Here is a 19321-nt window from a genome sequence, read left to right as displayed (position 1 = left end):
CTCCCGCGGCTCCCCTGCTGGCCTGGAGACCCAGGGCTGTGGGGCCTCGGGCAGGACACGCCTCCAGGGCGGCACCTGCTGTGAGTGCAGAAGCCTCCCCTGTCTGCCCCCCCCCGCCCCCCCAGCTCCTCACCTGTCAGAAAGAAGGTCCACAGCCTGCAGCGTGGGGCGCTACGCTCGGGCGACCAAGGCCTCGGGGGTGCTTACCGTTTGTGAGAGCACAGCCTTGGTCAGTCTCACCCGACGTGACCTCTCTGCAGACTTTGGCGACAATTCCTTCCTGCAACACCTGTCCTTTGGTCTCCGGCTGCGGTGCCCTCGTGCTCACCTGCCTCCCTGTCTGCCTCTGCATCTCGTTCCCGCGAGCTCTGTTCTCTCCCTCTGAGGGTTCCCTCGGACAGGGACAGGGGTTCTCCTAGGGGTTCCCTCGGACAGGGGTTCCCTCCCTCTGAGATCTCCAGGCCTGCTGCTTCCACTCCCGCCTCTTAACCAAGGACGCGCATCCGCCCATCCATCTGGCGAACATGCACTCGGCACCTGCTATGGCTCAGAACTTGGCCTAGACGGCGGGAGACACAGGAGTCAGGTCTGCTTCCTGTCCTCACAGGGCTCACTACGCAGCAACAGGGCGGGCCACCGGGAAGAGGTATCGTGGGGGACAGGGCATGGCCCGCCCCTCTAGCTACTGCTTACCTGTAACTAGACACACCCCAGGCGTCTCTAACGCACCATCTCCCAGGTTCAGTTTGTCATCCCCTCCAGACCTGCTCCCCTCCAATGTTCCCCTACGAGGGGAGGCTTGGAACTCACCCTACGCTTCCTCTCTGCCACCCCTCCACACCACTGGGTGGGTCCCCAGCCCACCCCCCGCCTCCTCGCTCACCCTCGAACTCCTCGGCACCTCTGCAGTCCCACCGGGTCCCGGCCACTTCACCGAGACAACCAGAGCCGACCCCGCACCAGTCTCTTCCACCTTTCTGCCACTCTCCTCCAGGCTCCACTCTCTGGTCAGGGTCAAGAGAAGCTTACTTAAAAAAAAAAAAAATTCTTCCTAACACTTGAGATGGCTTTTCGTTAGATCCAGAATAAAGAAACGAAAACCTCGGAACAGCGTGCCTTCCCTCCAGCGCCTCCAAACACGCCTTGGTGCTATTTACAGCTTCTGAGCACCTCTGTGCAGTTTTGTGGAAACCTTTCCCGAGTGCCCGGCGTTATTCCACGTCTTGGTAACACAGAGATGAACAGACATCCTGCCTCAAGGAACGAACAGTGAGGTTCTTCTCCCACCTAGAACATCATCCCCTCCAGATTCTTCTCTAACCTACCATGCAGAATTAGTGCCCCCCCCCTTCACTGCAATCCCTTCTTGTACAGCTTGCTGCTTCCCCAGGTGTCTGTGTGCCTGGCATATGGTAAGCACTCTCAGTGCTGAAATCCATTCATTCATTCACTCAAATATTTACTGAGCACTTTTTATGTGACAGGCGCTGTCAGGTGCCGAGGGCACACTACTGAACAGAACACACAAGTCTTGTGATCATAGAGCATACATACATTCCAGCGTGGGAGACAGATAATAATAGATAAATAAGTCAAACACGTACCGACATTAGATGGGGATGTGCTGTGAAGGAAAGAATCGAGTGGCAGAAAGAAGCTTGAGTGGAAGCAGTGTGTACAATTTAAAATTTTTTAATGTTTATTATTATTATTTTAAGAGACAGAGCGCTAGCGGGGGAGGGGCAGAGAAAGAGGGAGACACAGAGTCTGAAGCAGGCTCCAGACTCTGAGCTGTCAGCACAGACCCCAATGCGGAGCTTGAAACGCCCAGAGTCTAAGAGACCCCCAAAACGAACCACCAGAGTCCAGAGTCAAAGCTAAGCAGCAAGGGTCATTTATTGCAGGTTCGAACCTGGACCTCTGCGCCCCCGTTGCCGGTGACGCCAAGAGGCCCTGAGAGAGGTTTTTACACCCCTTTTATAGACAGGTACAAACAAGTCATGGGGAAATCAGGAATTTTCCACAGTTACAGAGCTGCGATTGGTTGGTGTTTAAAGTTGGACACTTAACAGTATTCGATTGGTTCCTGCCTTCAGGTCAGACCACAACCGGGGGTACGGGTATCACAATGATTGATCAGGAACACACGGATGTGCCAAGCAACAATGATTGATCAGGAGTACACGGATGTGCCAAGCAACAATGGTTGATCAAGACTATACGGATGTGTCAGGCAATAATGATTGATCAGGAATACACGGGCGCGCCAAGCAATTGTACAGAAGCGGAACAAGCTGGTTAAGCTTGGTTAGGTTTCAGTTTCCCATAACTTAAGCTTTTAAGTTTTAATTTTCTCAGGCCTCTCAAGCTCAAACCCGCAAACCATAACATGACCTGAGCCAAGTTGGATGCTTAACTGACTACGCCACCCAGGTGTCCCTGTACAATTTTAAATAGGAGATTCAGAGTAGGTCTCACTGATAGGGCAGAGTTTGAACAATGGAACATGAAGTAAATGAAAGCATGGGCTATGTGGATGGCAGAGGAAATGCCTCCAGACTTAAGCAGAAGCCCATGCGAAGGTCCTGAGGCAGGAGTGATAGAGGTAGATGAAAGGAGAAAGATACTGGGGGTGGGTATGAGAGAGACTGTAGGACCCTGTAGGCCATTGCCATGTAGATGTTGGTTTTTATTCTGAATAAATGGGGAACCACCGGAGTGTTTCGAAAAGGGGAGGGAAAATGATCATTTTTTTAAGTTTATTTTGAGAGAGAGATAAAGAGAGAGAGAGAGAAGATCCCAAGCAGGCTCCGTGCTGTCAGCACAGAGTCCGATGTGGGGTTCCATCTCACAAATGTGAGATCATGACCTGAGCGAAAACCAAGAGTCAGTCGCTTAAGGGACTGAGTCATCCAGGTCCCCCGGGTATATTTTTAAGATAAAACCAATGGTGTCTGATGATAGATTGCATGTGATGAGTGAGAAAAAGAGAAAATTCAGCGATGGCCCCCAGATTTTTGGCCTGGGCAAACGAAAGAATATACTTATTAATGAACCGAGGTAAGGAAAAGAATGTCTATTCGAGCCCTTTGTCTATTTTTTTAAAAATATTTTTAATATTTACTTTTGAGAGAGAGACAGAGAGCAAGCGAGTTGGGGAGGAGCAGAGACAGAGAGACAGAATCTGAAGCAGGCTCCAAGCTGTCAGCACAGAGGCCAACGCGGGCTGGAACTCAAAAACTGTGAGATCATAACCTGAGCCGAAGTCAGTCACTTAACCGACTGAGCCACCCAGGCGGCCTGCCTTCTATTCATTTTTAAATTGGGTTGTTGGTCTTTGTTGCTGACTTGTAGAAATATCTCTTGAAGTGAACTGATTCTCCACTCTGGCCCCCCAGTCCCTCATCTCCTCCTTTTATTTAAAAACAATTTTTTTTTTTTTCCTGGAGAGAGGGAGAGAGAGCACGATCCGGGGAGGTGCAGAGAAAGAGGATCCAAGGCAGGCTCTGCGCTGACCGCTAAGTGCCCTATGCGGGGCTGGACCTCAGGAACCCCAAGACCATGACCTGAGCCACAGCCAGACATTCAACACTAAGCCAACCAGGTGCCCTCTTCTCCTTTTAAATCCAAGTATGGGCAAATAATGTCAGAGCCAGAAGAGACCCTAATGTCATTTACTGCACCTCCAGGATATCCCCCATCCCTGCAATGTTTTGAGTCCTCAAACCTCAAAACGGGTTATTCTAGGGGCGCCTGGGTGGCTCAGTCGGTTAAGCGGCCGACTTCGGCTCAGGTCATGATCCCGCGGTCCGTGAGTTCGAGCCCCGCGTCAGGCTCTGTGCTGACAGCTCAGAGCCTGGAGCCTGTTTCAGATTCTGTGTCTCCCTCTCTCTGACCCTCCCCCGTTCATGCTCTGTCTCTCTCTGTCTCAAAAATAAATAAACGTTAAAAAAAACAATTAAAAAAAAGCCGGGTTATTCTAACCCATTTGAGTCCTTCCTCCTGCACACTGGCCTCTACTATTTTGGGTTTACAGATGAAAAAGTTACGCAAAAATTACAGATTACATTGAATTTAAGATATCCAACAGACCCAAAACACAAGGTGACCCACTTTCATCAGTATCTCCCAGAAGCGCCCGGCGACTCGGTTTCGGCGAAGGAGAAAGGACACGCACGCGCCGTAGAGCTGAGGGCAGAACGAAGCCAGCGGAGGCGTGGCTTCTGCCCGAAATCAATATGGCCACAGGACCCGCCCATCCACTCTTCGGGGGCGGGGGCAGAGGCTCAAGGCTCAGTACTCCATTGGTGGAGTTGCCTCACAGGGCATCCCCGCCAGGGGGCGGGAATGACAGTGTCCCAATTTCCGGTTCCGGCAGTACCAGGAGCCGGGTCGAGATGGGGGAAGATGCGAGCGGAGGCCGGCGGTCGCCGGGCATGGAGGCTAGAGTGGGAGCTGTGGCCTAGAGGTCCGGGCTTGGAGTTCGCCTCGGACGCGGCGGAACCGCCGTGATCGGAGAAGGTAAGAAAGCACCGGCGTGGGGTGCCTGGCGACTAAGGTCTCCGAGGACCTGGACCTGTCAGGGAGGCAGGGCTGCCTGCAGGTCCACGGGAGCCCGCCACGCAGCTCTGGAGGTGCAGGGCGACTCCAGCGAAGCCTCTCTTCCAGTCGGAGGGGCGTGAGGCTCGCCGCCAGCGACAGAAGCGGGGCGAGAGGCGTGGCGGGGGCCACGTCTGAAGACCCAGCCGAGGGTGGCTGTGCGGGGAGCAGGACAGAGGCTGCATAAAGGGGTGTCATGTGGTGTCTAGGATGAGCGGTCACGTGGGTGGAAGACCAAAGGAGGGCTGGGTGGGAACTCACGGCGATCGAGGGAGGAGATTCCCTCAAAGGAGGGGTCGGAGGCAACGCCAGGGACCTCCCCTAGGGACAGGCATATTCATTACGACACGTGGGCCAGCATGTATATATATTCGCGTTCACGTCGCGGGTCGCTCCCGGGAAGCAGAATCCGATGCGCATGCAGAGGGAGAGCAGACGAACAGAAGGGGGGAGCAAAGATCCTGTTTCCAGCTGAGAATCCGAGACCCAACCGCACGGGTGTGTTGTCCGGGATTTTTGCTTCGGTGGGGTGGTTGGCGGAAAAGATCTGAATGCGTCCGCTAGTCGTCATTGGGCCCAGTTCTGGTGACGAGTCAGGATGGAGCCATCATGGTCCTGGACCCGTAGAGTCGTTTTTATCGTTGTTGTAATACTGACGGCCCTTTATATGTAAAGCACTGTTGTCCAAACGCTGACACACACTGGTCACCCAGAGAACTTGTTAAAACGTCGGCTCTTACTCAAAAGGTCTAAGCATGCATCCTGATACTCTGTATTTCTAACAAGCTCCCAGGTAATGTCCATGCTGTGGTCTGTGCAGCATTGTCTAACTGGGCTTTCTGCAATGATAGAAACGCTTTGCTGTTACAAAAGGCTTTCACACTTATTACCTCACATGAGTTGCACCACACTTTTATATAGCCGTGGCAGGCTTCACTAGCCCCCTCTCGCCGATGAGGAAACCGAGTTTCGATGAAGCGACTTGGTTCCAACCCTACCAGTAAGTAACGGAAGTAGAACTCAGACCTGGATCTCCTGAGTACTAGTGTCCTTTCCACCTCGTGACCTGGCCTTCCGTGACACTGCCTTGTCTCTAACCAGAATCTTCTGTCGGAGCCTAGTGAATAGTCCGGCGTGATGTTTCTGGTTCAGGAAGAGCGGAAGTGGAAGGAAGGGAGGTGTACCGAGACCACCAGTTTGTCCCTTTGCGCTGGTGGCTCTGCCTCTGACATCTCATGTGATGATTTCAGGATGCTCTGGGTCATCTGAGCAGGGTGGAAAGGTGGGAGGAAATTCAGAATTGGAGCTGTGTGCACAAATAGCCTAGGAAAGGGCCATAGAGAACCGGGGCTGATTGAGTTGGGAGAGGGGAAGGCTGGAAGGCGTACAGGAGTCCGTAAAGAGGATTTTCCAGGGGGTAGAACAAGAACTGGTTTTGATATTTCAGCGGGAGGTTTGGAAGTTATGTAACAAAGAGCAGGTTGAGATCCCACCTTTGCGGAACAGCCCCACCTTTGGAAGGGGTAGAGGGAGGGGGTGCAGTGCCCCCTCCCCTTCAACTTGGAGGCTTATTCCTCTGAGGCATGACCCTTAGTGGCTCCTCCTGTCACCACGGCGATGGTAGGAGTTATCTGCTTTGGCCTCGGAGGGGAGAGTCCGCCTTCCTTTTGGGAATTTAAAATCAACTGGCTCGTGTAAGAGACGGAGGAAAGCAGAAAAGGGGCACGGGTCCTGCCTTCGGGTTTCTCCGCGGGGGATACTGGTACTTTGTGGTTCAGCCTGACGAGTTGAGAAGGTGCCCACAAAACCAGGTCCTGGAACAGAATCCTTTGCTGCTCCTCCTTCCTGCCCGGCTTAGCACACGGCTTGCACAAGCCCGGCAGGAGGCCCTCCTGCTTGAGCCCAGCCGTGTCTGTCCTGTGACAACCATGTGCCCACCGGCCACTCAGCTCTCTCCACCGGCACACTGGGAAAGCATGGGCGGATCTTGGTTTCTCCGGAGCAAAGCTGAGAGAAAGCCCTGGTCATCTGCGGGGCCAGGAGCTGATGCTGAACCCTTGGGTGACTGGTAGTCATGAGGGCATTAATCCTGCCTCCCACAGGTAGGGGTGACTTGGCTTTAGACTGAGCAGTGTGATTTGTGCTGGAGCCTCAGTTCCCATGGGGTAGAAGGCGTGGTAGTGTAGGTAGAAGATCTTGGCTCATCACTGCCCTCACTGCTGACCAGCTGGGTGACCTTGGACCTGTTCCTTTTAACTTATCTGATGCTCTGTCTTCTCATTTAGCCGGAGTGTCTAACTGCGCACAGGCTAGGTTGTACGGATTATATGAGGTGATAGGTACTCGGTAAATCCTAGAGTCTCTCTCTCTCTCTCTCTCTCTCCTCATTGCTCAGTGATTTGGGAAACATGACCACGGGACCCTGGATCACACTCTGGGCAGGGCAGACGGTGACCACCTTCTCCTGAAGGCCTCAAAGGAGAAGACTGCCCTGCTGGATTTGGTGGGTGTCCCAGTCTGAGGCTGGGGAGGAAGGGCCACTTTTGTCCCCAGCAGGTGACACAGTGGTGTTCCTTTCACTCATTTCCCCCAGCCGAGACTCTCCATTCTGGCAGCCTCATTGTCCTAAGCCATCGTCCTCTTGTTTCATTGTCTACCTGCTCGGCCTCCATTCAAATACCTCTGTCCTCCAGGGGATCTTCTCACTTGTTCAGCAGCCCATGCGTGGCCAGCTTGCTCCGCAGGTAGCCTGCACATAGCGAAGGTGACACCATTCACACCGTCCAGCTCGGTGCCTTCCAGAGAGCCAACCCTGCTTCTCCGCTGACTTCCGTGGGAAGGCGGGAGGCTCCTTAGGCTGGGACCTTGGGTTGCAGAAGGTGGTTTAGGATTGGTTTAGACACTTGACATGAGGTTTGCCAAGGCACTGGCCGCGGGAGCACTTCAGCTTCTAGACTTGTCCCTTTGAGGTGGCCACCTCCGTTCCCAGCCTGTAGGGATTTCTCTCAAAGCCTGGGCAGCCTGACAGTTCACTGCCAGTTTCACTTCCCAGTTTCCCCTCTGGCTGAAAACGTCCGGTTTCTTACGCAGGAACACATCGCGTTGACACGAAGAATATGTCCAATATATCGTGACCTCTTAGTTGACAGTTCTTGAGTTGGAGGCTCCTAATTTTATACAATTATTAGTATTATTTTATTTGGAAACTCAGGCGAAGGATACACTTGACATGAGAGCCACGTGTGCAGTGATTTGCCCTGGTTTCTTTCTGTATCTTACATTCATTCCCGGAGGGATACCGTGTCATCTCGAATAGACTGTGAGTTTCTTGAAGGCAGAATCTGTATCTTCCGTGTCACTTTGAAATGTCCCCTGATTATACAGGACGGAGGTTTTATTTATATGCTTGGGGGTGAAAGGGGCAGACACGTTCTCTACTGTGTCGTTCTCAAGGCTCTTCAGGGAAACTACTTAGCTCTCTGCTGGTTTTTTTCTTTCTCTAGAGTGAGTTATCTAATAACCAAAGAGGACTCCGACCTTTGGCTTGTTCTTAACTTTCTAACTCCTTTCATCGGAGGGAGGGGAGAGGTGGGGGGGTGCCACACTTTCTTCTAATGTGGACTGGAAGCCATGTAAGGGTAGTGCGTGTGGGGTCAGGATGGGGGGGGGTGTTGGGGACCAGAGATTAAGGCGAGGCAGCTAGTAATGGTGACAAAAGAGGCACCCTGCTGAGGGTGAAGGGTCAAGGCCTTGCCTCCTCATCTGAAATGGAGCACTTCCCTTCATCACTGGGAACCTGCTGTGTGACTTAGTGACGTCCCCTTAGCCCACTTGAAGGCCTTGCATCTGGCCAGGTGGTTTGTCCTCAGCATCCTGAGCTCTGCCTGGGTGGGCAGAGAAGGAGGAGAACGGACCATGACACCGGGCCCAGGCAGAGGCAGAGACCGGAATGGGCCGTTTGATGAGCCCAGGGCAGGGAGCCTCGGCGGGCACGGAGCCTAGGGAGTCACTGACGTGAGCATAGGGCTGATAAAGGAGAGAGAAGGGGCAGCACCCTGATCCGTGAAGGAAGACTCAGGCGAGAGTTGGCCAAGCTAGACTGGGTGGAATCTAAGCTTTGGGGACGTGAGTACCCCAGGAGATGAAACTGGGGGGGAGGGTGGTCAGAGCCCGGCCAGGAGGGCCGAGTGCGAGGTTCCTGCCTCCTTTCCCACATCCACCCACCCGCTCACATCTCCAGGTCTTCGGGCACCATGGAGGACAAACGCAACATCCAGATCATCGAGTGGGAACACCTGGACAAGAAGAAGTTCTACGTGTTTGGTGTGGCAATGACGATGATGATCCGTGTCAGCGTCTACCCCTTTACCCTCATCCGCACCCGGCTGCAGGTTCAGAAAGGCAAGAGCCTCTACCACGGGACTTTTGACGCCTTCATCAAGATCCTGCGAGCAGATGGCGTGACTGGCCTCTACCGGGGGTTCCTGGTCAACACGTTCACCCTCATCTCTGGCCAGTGCTATGTCACCACGTATGAGCTCACCCGGAAGTTTGTCGCCGACTACAGCCAGAGCAACACGGTCAAATCGCTGGTGGCCGGTGGCTCGGCCTCCCTGGTGGCCCAGAGCATCACGGTGCCCATCGATGTGGTGTCCCAGCACCTGATGATGCAGCGCAAGGGCGAGAGAATGGGCCGCTTCCAAGTGCGAGGGAGCCCGGAGGGACGAGGGGTGGTTGCCTTCGGCCAGACCAAGGACATCATCAGACAGATCTTGCGGGCTGATGGGCTTCGAGGCTTCTACCGAGGCTACGTGGCTTCACTGCTTACCTACATCCCAAATAGCGCCGTCTGGTGGCCCTTCTATCACTTCTATGCAGGTAAGTGGGGCCCAGGAGAGTCGGCGCAGAGGGTGGGCCTGCTGACGGGGCTGAGCTGCTGTGGTTTTGCGCTTGCTGCGGTGGAGGATTTAATGGGAGAGTGGGCTGTTCATCCAGCAAACATTTGACTCCAAGAGGGTTCACGGATCATAATACCTGGTTCGTCCTTCCGGGAGCTTACATCATCGTGGGGGAATCACACAAGTAAAGTCGATGACTGTAGGACATAAAGTACATTCTGGGCGCATCCGAGTCAACAAGGGTTAGTGGAATATTGGCAGAGAAGTGGAAGACGAGGAAGCACAAAACTCGTGGGATACTTGGGATCTGAACGTGAAATTTCAGGTTTCAGATGAGCATTTGACTTGCATGCCTTTCCTCAGCATTGTTAAGTTCAAGATGGTGTAGGACCTTGAACCTTTCCACTCCTGTGATGTAGTTTTGTTCATAAGACATTTTACTTCTTTTTGAGTATTTCCCCGAACGGATTACTGGGCCCAAAGGTGACATTTTTGAGGCCCTCAATAAACATAATACCAGATTTCCTTCTGAAAGGTCAGACCACACTGCCCAGAGCAGGACCTGCGTGTGCCTGCCACCCTCGACATCCACAGCTTTAGGGGGCCACCAAACTCCCCTGAGGACAGTCTGTGCTTGTAACCTCCCTGATCCCTGCTGCTGGCAATGGACATTCTATCCAACCCATTTGGGACCTTTCTAACCAGATTTCGTAATGACTTCCTCACCTATAATCATTCTGTCCTGGGGCGCCTGGGTGGCTCAGTCGGTTGGGTGTCCGACTTCGGCTCAGGTCATGATGTCACGGTTCGTGGCTTCGAGCCCTATGTCAGGCTCTGTACCAACAGCTCAGAGCCTGGAGCATGCTTCGGATTCTGTGTCTGCCCTTCCCCTGCTCACGTTCTGTCTCTCCCTACCTCTCTCAAAAATAAATAAGCATTGGGGCGCCTGGGTGGCTTGGTCGGTTAAGCGTCCGACTTCAGCTCAGGTCATGATCTCACAGTCCGTGAGTTCGAGCCCCGCGTCGGGCTCTGGGCTGATGGCTCAGAGCCTGGAGCCTGTTTCAGATTCTGTGTCTCCCTCTCTCTCTCTGCCCCTCCCCTGTTCATGCTCTGTCTCTCTCTGTCTCAAAAATAAATAAACGTTAAAAAAATTTTTTTAAATAAAATAAAATAAATAAGTATTAAAAAATTTTTTAAAAAACATTAAAAAAAATCATTCTGTCCCTATGCCACTACTTTCCTGATTGCATCTTCTTCTTTATTGCTAGTTCTGTTTCTCTCTTCTGTTTAACACAGTCTTTCTAGAGTATTTGGTAAAGTTCACATACCTGGATTTCACCCCTGAGTCTGCATCAGATTCTTTGGGACTGGATCCTGGTCATCTTAATGTTAAAAAAAAAAAAAAAAGAAAAAACAACAACTCTGGGTACCTAGGTGGCTCAGTCAGTTAAGCGTCTGACTCTTGATTTTGGCTCAGGTCATGATCTCGTGGTTGTGAGATTGAGCCTCGCATTGGCCTCTGTGCTGAACATGGAGCCTGCCTGGGATTGTCTGTCTCTCTTTCTCTCTCCCTCTCTCTCTCTCTCTGTCTCTCTCTCTCTCTCTCGCAAAATAAATCAATACTTAAAAACAACAACAAAAAAACCCCACAGACCTCTAGGAAACGTGAGCATTTTCTCTAGCATCTGTCTTCACCCTTCTCTCCTCACTTGATTTTATTTATAATTGAGTTGTACTTTTCTAACATGTCCGAAAATCTCTTTCTGTCCCCAGACTAACTTTCAGAGTTCTGGACAGACACTCTGACTGTCGGACCCTCTTGACTTGGATGCGTGCATTTCCGTCTGAAATGTTACATAGTTAACTGTTTTTCATCCCAAGCTGGCTTTCCCTTCTGACCCTCTTCCTTCCCTTAGTGGCCTCATCATTCTCCACAGTACTGAGACCAAAGCCCTAGGGACTGTGCTTGCCATCCCCTCTTCCTTGTCCCCACGTCTCGTCCTGGTGACCCCAGAATGCCTTTCCTACTCTCTCTCCATTCCTCCTGCCTTTCCTGGAAACCGTGCCTCAGTTTTCACTCTGCTGGGTGCTGCACCAGCCCTCTAGCTGCTCTCCCTTCCCACCTATCACATGCTCCTAACATTCACGATTTAATCCCTGGTTGTGATGCCCTGGGGCTCCACTGCTCACTGAGTACAACCCTGTCTGTTCAGCCTCCCTTCACAGCGAAGCCTCCCCTCGTGCAGTCTGCTGCAGCCAGATAACCCACACTGCCTCCACTGTGCACCGTCTCCCTCACCCCTGCTTTGTTCTTCTCACCCCTCTGCCTGGGTGCCCTCCAGGCCCACTTACCCTGCTGAAATCATGACTTCCCTGAAGTGCTCCTTGCTGCCCCTGTCACATCTCCCTACGTAGCCCTTAACCTTCAACAGGTGATCTTTCCCTCCTTACAGCCCCTGGGGCAGTGCTTGAATCTTTTGGGGGGCACCTGTATTGCTTGCCTGATGTTATTATTTTTTTGACTATGTGGAAAGGTTCCTTTTTTTTTTTTTTTTTAAGTTTATTTAAGAGAGAGAGAGAATGCACATGAGAGAGCGCATGAGCTAGCAGGAGAGGAGTAGAGAGAGAGTGAGGGGAAGAGAGAGAATCCCAAGCAGGCTCTGCACTTGTTAGCACAGAGCCCGACACAGGGCTCGATCTCACAAACCATGAGATCACGACCCGAGCCAAGAGTCAAACACTTAATTGATGGAGCCGCTCAAGTGCCCCAAGCCTCCTTTTTTTTTAAAATGCATTCCTTCCTAGTTTTATTGAGATAAAATTGGGAAGTTTCTTGGAAGCGGGAGGAAACTACCGTCTATGAATATGCACTATGTGCCAGGCTCTGTGACACGTGTGCTTAGTAAGTATTTGTTGAATGAGGAGATTGGTTCTTGTCGTTCCCTTTCGCTTAAAATCTACCCATGCTGCCTTCTGGGCCCTTAGAATGAAACCGAACGTGCTCCTGGTCCGTGCAAGTCCACGCGATCTGGCCCGTCTGCTGGGCCAGCCTCACTGCCGGCCTCTCTTGCCTCGCTCTGCTCCGTCCTGTCTTTCTCTCGGTTCCTGAAATACACCATGCTCTGTCCTCACCTCCCCGCTTTTGCAGATGATGTTCTTTCAGCCTGGAAACGCCCCGCCCCCTGCCCTTCTCGTGCTCCAGGCCTCGGCTGACATTGCCACCTTTGCACAGACGTCTTCACCCAGTTGGAAAGGGGGCTCTTTCTGTTCTTTTCAGCTCGTTTCCTTCACAGCACTTGTCACCCTTGGCGATCATTTTATCCCTCACTCACAGCTCCTCAATTAGGCTGTGAGTTCCATGAAGACACCGTTCATTCCCCTGTTGTATGTCCTGTGCTCACCACAGTGCGTGGCATCCAGTAGCATTAAATAAATATGCGTTTATATTACTGTCCACGGACATTTAGCCAGGAGGGACTTAACCCAAGTCAGCCTGGGTTTATCTTCTGCTTTGCAGATAACAGGCGCCCAGTGAGCACTTGCTGAGTGAATAACAGAGCAAAAACATGGGGCTTTCTCCCCCACTGCCTGGCTTTGGTTTTTCATCCTGTCCCTAAGTCACAGGGAAAGGGCACGTGTGTGTGATTACAATTGGAATCCGAATCCTGCTGTGGCCGGCAGACCTGGGGGCCAGTGCCGACAGGCCCACGGAGGCTGGCAGTGGCCGTCCAGATGCCACCTTCTCAGGAGAGCCGGGACACGGCTGAGGAGGTGCCGGCAGGCCGCTCTGTCTCGGGTCGTGTGACCCCGGGGAGGGAGGGGGCCGGGGGTTGTGGCTTCAGGAGTCCCGCCAGGCCGATGCGTCAAGAGATGCTCAGTGCCAGCCCCCACCCTCCCACTGCCCCTCATCTTTATTTAGGTGGCCACAGATTACGAAAACTAGGGGCATGAGGGAAAAACTCTCGAAGGTACTATGGGAACTGGACTGTAGAGAGCGGACGGAGAGGGAGTCTTCGAGATGACCCACGCTACACCCAGCCTCCCTCAGAATGAAAGCCAGAGCCTCACAGTGGCTTCAAGGCCCTAATGACTTACCTCTCAGGCCTTGCGCAGTGTTCTTTCCCTCGCTCATTCATACGGGCCTTGCTGCCCCTATCCTTTGCATTGGATGTTGCCTCTGCTTGGAAAGTTCTTTCCACAGATCCGTGCACTCTTCCTCAGGCCTTTGCTCAGACTTCACCTCCTGGGAGAGAGCTTCCATGACCACCTTGTTTAAAAGGCAACCCCTTCACTCCCAACACCTGGCATTCCCTGTCTCCCTTCCCTGCTTCATTTTTATCTCTAGGTAGCACACATCACCTTCTGATATAGCTATCGATTTTGCCTTTTATTTATGTATTGCCTGTGTTCCCATTTCCTAAGGGCAGGGATTTGAGACTCTTTTATTCACCATTCCATCCTCAAGAGCCAGGGTGGCTGGTGCACGGCAGTCACTGAGTCAACTCTGGTCGAACCAATGAGTGAACTCCTGATTCTCGCTTCTAGGGAGGCTAAAGCAAAAAATTCAACTGCAGTCAGCTTCCCAGTGATGCTGGGAGGGGGCGAATCTGGGCACTATGCCCTTGTCTTCATTAGCATTTTGGAAACTGAGTTCTTCTTTGTTAATAGAGCCTGCAGAAAACATCTCACTGCAGGGTACGACCTTCTCTTTAGGCTGTGATTGTTTTTATTTTTAAAAACATTCACACGGGCGTATACATACGGTGGAAGGTGACTCAGCCATAAAAAAAAAAAACTTGCGACTTGCAACAACATGGTTGGATCTAGACTGTATTATGCTAAGTGAAATAGGTCAGTCACAGAAAGACAAATAGCATCTGATCTCACTCATAAGTGGAATTTAAGAAACAGGACACACAAAGAAAAGAAGAGACAAACCAAAAAACAGACTCTTGACTACAGAGAACACACTGCTGGCCACCAGAGGGGAGGTGGGCGGGGGAAACAGGTGAAGGGGATGAGGAGTCCACTTACTGTGAGAGCACGGAGTGCCGTATAGACGTGTCGGATCACTGTACTGCACATCTGAAACTAACACGATACCGAATGCTAACGAACTACGATTTAAAAAAATCTTCTCACGGCTCAAAATTCGAAAAGAAAGACAGGGACGCGGTGAAAAGACTCCTCACCCACCACGGTCACCCTGCTCCCTTCCTTAGAGACAGTGGGCGAGACCAGCTTTAATGTTTCCTACCAGCGATGGGGTGCCCGTGTGAGAAAACCCGTGGCGTGTGCTTGCCTGGCCTGGGAGTCGGGAGGAGTAGAGCACACGCGTAAGGTTGTTACGTCAGGAAGGATTTCTGTTCGTCAGAGGAGGGGAGTTGGCAGGCAGAGAGGTTCTGAAACCCCTTCTCCGGAGGAATCCTCTGTTCACAGCGGGTAATGTACCCAACATGGCTTCCGGAAGGGGCCTGAGGGTCCTCGTTTTTTCTTGGTTCAGAAGGAAGCAAAGAAAAGAGGATGGGAGTGACAGGATCTAAGGTGGCTGATGATGGAGAGGGTCCGTCCGCGTTGGGCCAATGAGCAGAAGCAGTGTGAGGGCAGGCGGGACGGCGCCTCACGTCTCTCCCGTTGTCTCTCCCTCGCTTCCAGAGCAGATCTCGTACCTCTGTCCTAAGGAGTGCCCGCACATTGTCTTTCAAGCCGTCTCGGGGCCCCTGGCCGCGGCCACCGCTTCCGTCCTGACCAATCCCATGGACGTCATCCGAACCCGAGTGCAGGTAAGACCGGCCTCCCTGCCCCCGGTAAGAAGGCTCACCTGTGCTCCCCAGCGCTCCCCCGACCTCTCTGTGTCACGGCCTTCTAGTCCAGCCAGCCTCGTCCTGGTCAGCCAGGCCCCTTCCTTGTGCTCACGACTTACCGTGTGCAGCAGGCAGCGGAGCACTCTGGAACGCCTAGAGCGTTCCCCTCACCATGTGTGCCCCCTTGCACGCCCCCGCGCCTGTCCCCGCCATGCCTCACTGGCTCCTCCCTGCCTCTCATCCCGTTAGCACAGCCGATGCTTTTCTTTACCGAGACGGAGCCCTTGGCGGTGCTGTCCAGAGATCGTAGTCCCTGTCTCCACTCAGCTCAAAGATGCTTCCCCAGCACCTAGTCCGAGGAAATGGAATCTGAATGGATGTGTAACATACAAATGGCAGGTTCTGCTGTATGAGAACGGGGGTTTGAACATCTGATGTGGGTAGCTGAGGAGGACAGCTGTGCAGGAGAGTGGGGTCACGGCCGTGGTGAGGAGGAGAGGGAAAGAAAAGAACCTCAACAGGTTGGGGGGAAGTCGGCTTCCCTGATCCGAGGATGTTGGGATGGAGATGGCTGGCAAATCTAGGTGTATTTGTCTGTAGGAAAGAATGCCCTTTCCACCCCCGCTTTTGAAAAGGAATAAATTGACATCTGATTGGTTTGCAGACCACAAAGTGCACAGGGTTCCCTTCTCATTCTCTCCTGAGCCTTGTTCTGAGCGCTCCCAGGCTGGAGGAGACCAAGCGCGTGTGAGGACCAGAGCGGAGCTGGAACAGCCCTTGACGCGGCTGTGGATAGGGGAGGGCAGGGGAGCAGAGGTGGTCAGAGGAGAGTACCGGAGAGGAAGAGGGGAGCGTGGAGGAGGGTCGGGGTGGGGATGGGTGGGCGATATTCTCAGCCAGAGGTCACCCTGTGAATGTCGCACGGTACGGGGGTGCACAACAAGCGGTGCATCTGTCCTGCGCTGGCTGAGGGTCCGAGGGGGGTGGTGCCTAAACGTGTACCTGGGTGGCAGAGTGTGGGGGGCCGGGGCAGGGGGCAGGACTGTTAGGAAGGAAGAGAGGAGATTTCTGCCTCAGCCCAATTTCCAGTGTAGCAGGGAAGATGGGTCCCAGGGTGTGTGGGGGCGACGGGGTCGGGGGTGGGCCCAGCCTCGGGGGCTCAGAGGGACTGGCACACGGGAACGGAAATGACAGACCAGCAGGGCCTTCAGTCCCTGGGCTCCCCGAGGCCAGAGAGGAGCCCCCACGGCAAGGAGCCCTAGCTCAGTAGCTTACCTAATGACAGGAACAGCAGCTCACAGTTACGGTTCTGGTGCCCAGAACAACCACATGGGTTCGGTCTACTTCGTTACTGTTTTACATCTGAGGAAACTGAGGTACGTTACCTGAGGCTACACTGTGAGCAAGTTGGGGAGCAGAGTTCAACCCAGGCAGGCCGACACCAGAGCCCATATAAACCACTGTGCCGCCCTGTCCGGCCCCCGGGCCCTGAGTCCAGTTCTTTCCACCGTAGCCCAAGGCTGCGCCGAGTGGCCCTGACTGTGGCCCGTGGCCTTCCGCCACGTTGCGTTTCCAGGTTGAAGGCAAGAGCTCCATCATCCTGACCTTCAGACAGCTGATGGCAGAAGAGGGGCCTTGGGGCCTCATGAAGGGCCTCTCTGCCAGAATCATCTCAGCCACGCCCTCCAGCATTGTCATCGTGGTGGGCTACGAGAGCCTCAAGAAACTCAGCCTCCGGCCTGAGCTGGTGGACTCGAGACACTGGTAACCAGTGGCAGGGCGAGAACCCTGCTGTTTCCCACACTACTTTGGGGCGGGGGTGGCGTGGGGAGGACAGCACCCTCTCCAGGTGCCCCCGCCACACTCACGGCCCTGCCCGGGGCCAGGTGGCCCGTCTGGGACAGGGCAGAGACTCCGAACTGCTCTTGCTGAAGAGGCTCCGCACCTGGACCCCCTGCCCCTGGTATTCTTTATTTTCTTGCCAAACTGGGCTCTCTGCTCAGTCCCGGTACTCCGTCCTGATCCAAGGAACCCCCATCCCCAGCGATCCCACTCCCCCGTCCCCTGCGGAACCTTCTCCTGGCCTCCCCCGCCATCTGTGCCCCTGAGGCCCTGACGAGGGCTGTACAGGGCGCTGGTTTCCTACTGCCGGTCCTCCCCCCGGCCTCTCAGCCCGGATTCCCAGCAGCTGTCGTCAGCCCTCTCCTGCTTCATTTCGGAGGCTTGCTTCTTTTTGCTTTGGGACTGAGCCGCCACCCGACTGTTCTGTTTTCCCTGCCACTGGGGGCCAGGTGCCAGGTACTTCTGCACAGGGAGCAGGAGCAGCGAAAACCTCTGGTTCTCCAGAGCACGTGTCCTCTCTTCGGAGAGTTATTAGGTTGGGGACAAATGTCGATACTTTATTTTGTGTGTGTATTTTTTTTTAACATCTGTGAACTAGGTACTGTCAGTCCTGCTGAAGCGCCAATCCTGCAGTCAGAGCCCACCCCTTCCTCAGGTGGAAAACGTAGCTTTCCCTCCATCCCAGTTACCTACCCCACGTTCCTTCAGAACCAGCAGCCCCAGGACATGCGAGCTGTTGGCTGCCTCGGCCAGGTGACTGCAGGGGGGCGGGCCCAGTCCTGAGTAGATCAGGCCGTCCGGGCTGGACTGGGAGAACTACCCTGCAAAGCGAGGTGGAGAGAACAGGTTGGGTGCGTGTGCCTGTGCCCCGGCGCATGTCCCCAGGCTGACCCGGAGAGGGCGGGCGGGGGAGGTTCTCCGCCCTGGGGCGGTCATGACATGCGTGTCCGTACCCATCACCGGGACTCACAGAAACAGAGGTGTCCCGATGGGAATCTCTGAGACGTGGGACTGGTTGTGGTTTTCTCCTCCTCCACGGGAAGAGTCATCCCAGCCGTGGCTCTCCCGAGGGGTGCCTGGGGGAGAGTAAGGAGCAGGTCAGGAAGTCCCCCGATACCAGGACCACTGCGTTTACCAGCCCGATACTGCCGAGACTCTGTTGAGGCTCTTCAGGGGCGGACAGCGAGTCCTCCTCCCCCGCACCTGTGTCGTGGGCAGACAGGTGCAGCCCCCAAGCGAGGAGAAGGCAGGGCAGACCCTGCCCTTGTACTTGAGACGGCTGGCGGGATGACCCTGCACACCTCTTTTGGGTCCCGCCCCTGGGAAAGGCCCTGGTGCCCTTCTGAAAGGTGCTAGCTCCCTGAAGCCTCGCCGCTTCTCACGGCTGCCCTACACTGTCGCCCAGGTCAGAGCCCGGAGGCCCCGTGTCTACGTGCACCGCCACCAGCGCCCATCCGTCTCTTACCCCCCAGGGTTATTGCCCCTTTCACCTCTCTCCACTTTTGTTTGTCCTTCTTTCCCTTTGTCGGGAGTCTCCCAGTTTCTATCCACAGACGGTCACCCCAAGGGTCCTCAGACGACCCTCGACCTCCCTGCCCCGCAGTCACCCATTTATCCCCAAGAACCACCAACATAATGGAGGCCGGGGACCCCTCGTCTCTTTGAGCCCATCCTAGTGAGGCCCTTGTGGCTCCGCTCAGCGCCCCACCTTCTCCCCAGTGGCCCGTCTGCGGGCGGCCCTGCCCCCCTGCCCCCTTCCCGCCCTCGGATCTGCCCGCCGGTCTCCCGCCCGCTCCCTCACACGGACATGCACACACACGCACAACTGACCTTCACTCACGCAAACACACAACACACACACTGACATTCACACGCACGGTCTCATACACACCGACATATGCGCGCGCGCGCGTTGTGAAAGGACGCGCATCTGGTGGAAGGGACCTCGGCCGCGACCTTCCCATCGAAGAGCCTAGGGGCCGTGGCCGGCCGGCCGCACCCGCTGGTCCCCGGCGGGCTGGTCGGCAGCCCGAAGTGGAAGGGGCGGGAACGCGCGCGCAGTGGGCCCAAGATACGGACATTAAGATCGGACACTCCCTGTTGCACTGTACAAGGTCTCTGAACTGTAATTAAAAGTTTTTGTCGAGCCCCTCAGCCTCGCCTCGCGACTCTGCGGCC

The 19321-nt window shown here is 54.3% G+C and overlaps 1 protein-coding gene across 2 annotated transcripts; it reads left to right on the top strand.

Moving 5' to 3' along the window:
* The first annotated feature begins 4358 nt into the window (after window positions 1-4358).
* On the top strand, window positions 4359-19297 carry SLC25A44 (solute carrier family 25 member 44). 2 transcript variants are annotated; one of them, XM_043568032.1, is made up of 4 exons: window positions 4359-4521; window positions 8840-9477; window positions 15153-15280; window positions 15551-15964. In XM_043568032.1, the coding sequence occupies exons 2-4, from the start codon at window positions 8853-8855 to the stop codon at window positions 15734-15736; spliced, it is 939 nt and encodes a 312-aa protein (XP_043423967.1). In that variant the 5' UTR covers window positions 4359-4521; window positions 8840-8852; the 3' UTR covers window positions 15737-15964. The 2 variants fall into 2 exon arrangements, with proteins under 2 accessions (XP_043423967.1, XP_043423966.1); XM_043568031.1 differs by lacking the exon at window positions 15551-15964 and adding an exon at window positions 16878-19297 and having other exon boundaries at window positions 4362-4521.
* Window positions 19298-19321: the final 24 nt, after the last annotated feature.

Source organism: Prionailurus bengalensis, chromosome E4, assembly GCF_016509475.1.
Source record: "Prionailurus bengalensis isolate Pbe53 chromosome E4, Fcat_Pben_1.1_paternal_pri, whole genome shotgun sequence".
Taxonomy (NCBI): domain Eukaryota; kingdom Metazoa; phylum Chordata; class Mammalia; order Carnivora; family Felidae; genus Prionailurus; species Prionailurus bengalensis.
This window is presented reverse-complemented; position numbering and strand designations above follow the sequence as displayed.

Excerpts from the sequence above, each read along its gene's own strand:
- SLC25A44 (XM_043568031.1), top strand. The coding sequence starts at position 8,853 with ATGGAGGACAAACGCAACATCCAGATCATCGAGTGGGAACACCTGGAC. Across the intron at positions 9,478-15,152 it reads CTTCTATCACTTCTATGCAG|AGCAGATCTCGTACCTCTGT; the intron begins GTAAGTGGGGCC and ends CCTCGCTTCCAG. Across the intron at positions 15,281-16,877 it reads TCATCCGAACCCGAGTGCAG|GTTGAAGGCAAGAGCTCCAT; the intron begins GTAAGACCGGCC and ends TTGCGTTTCCAG.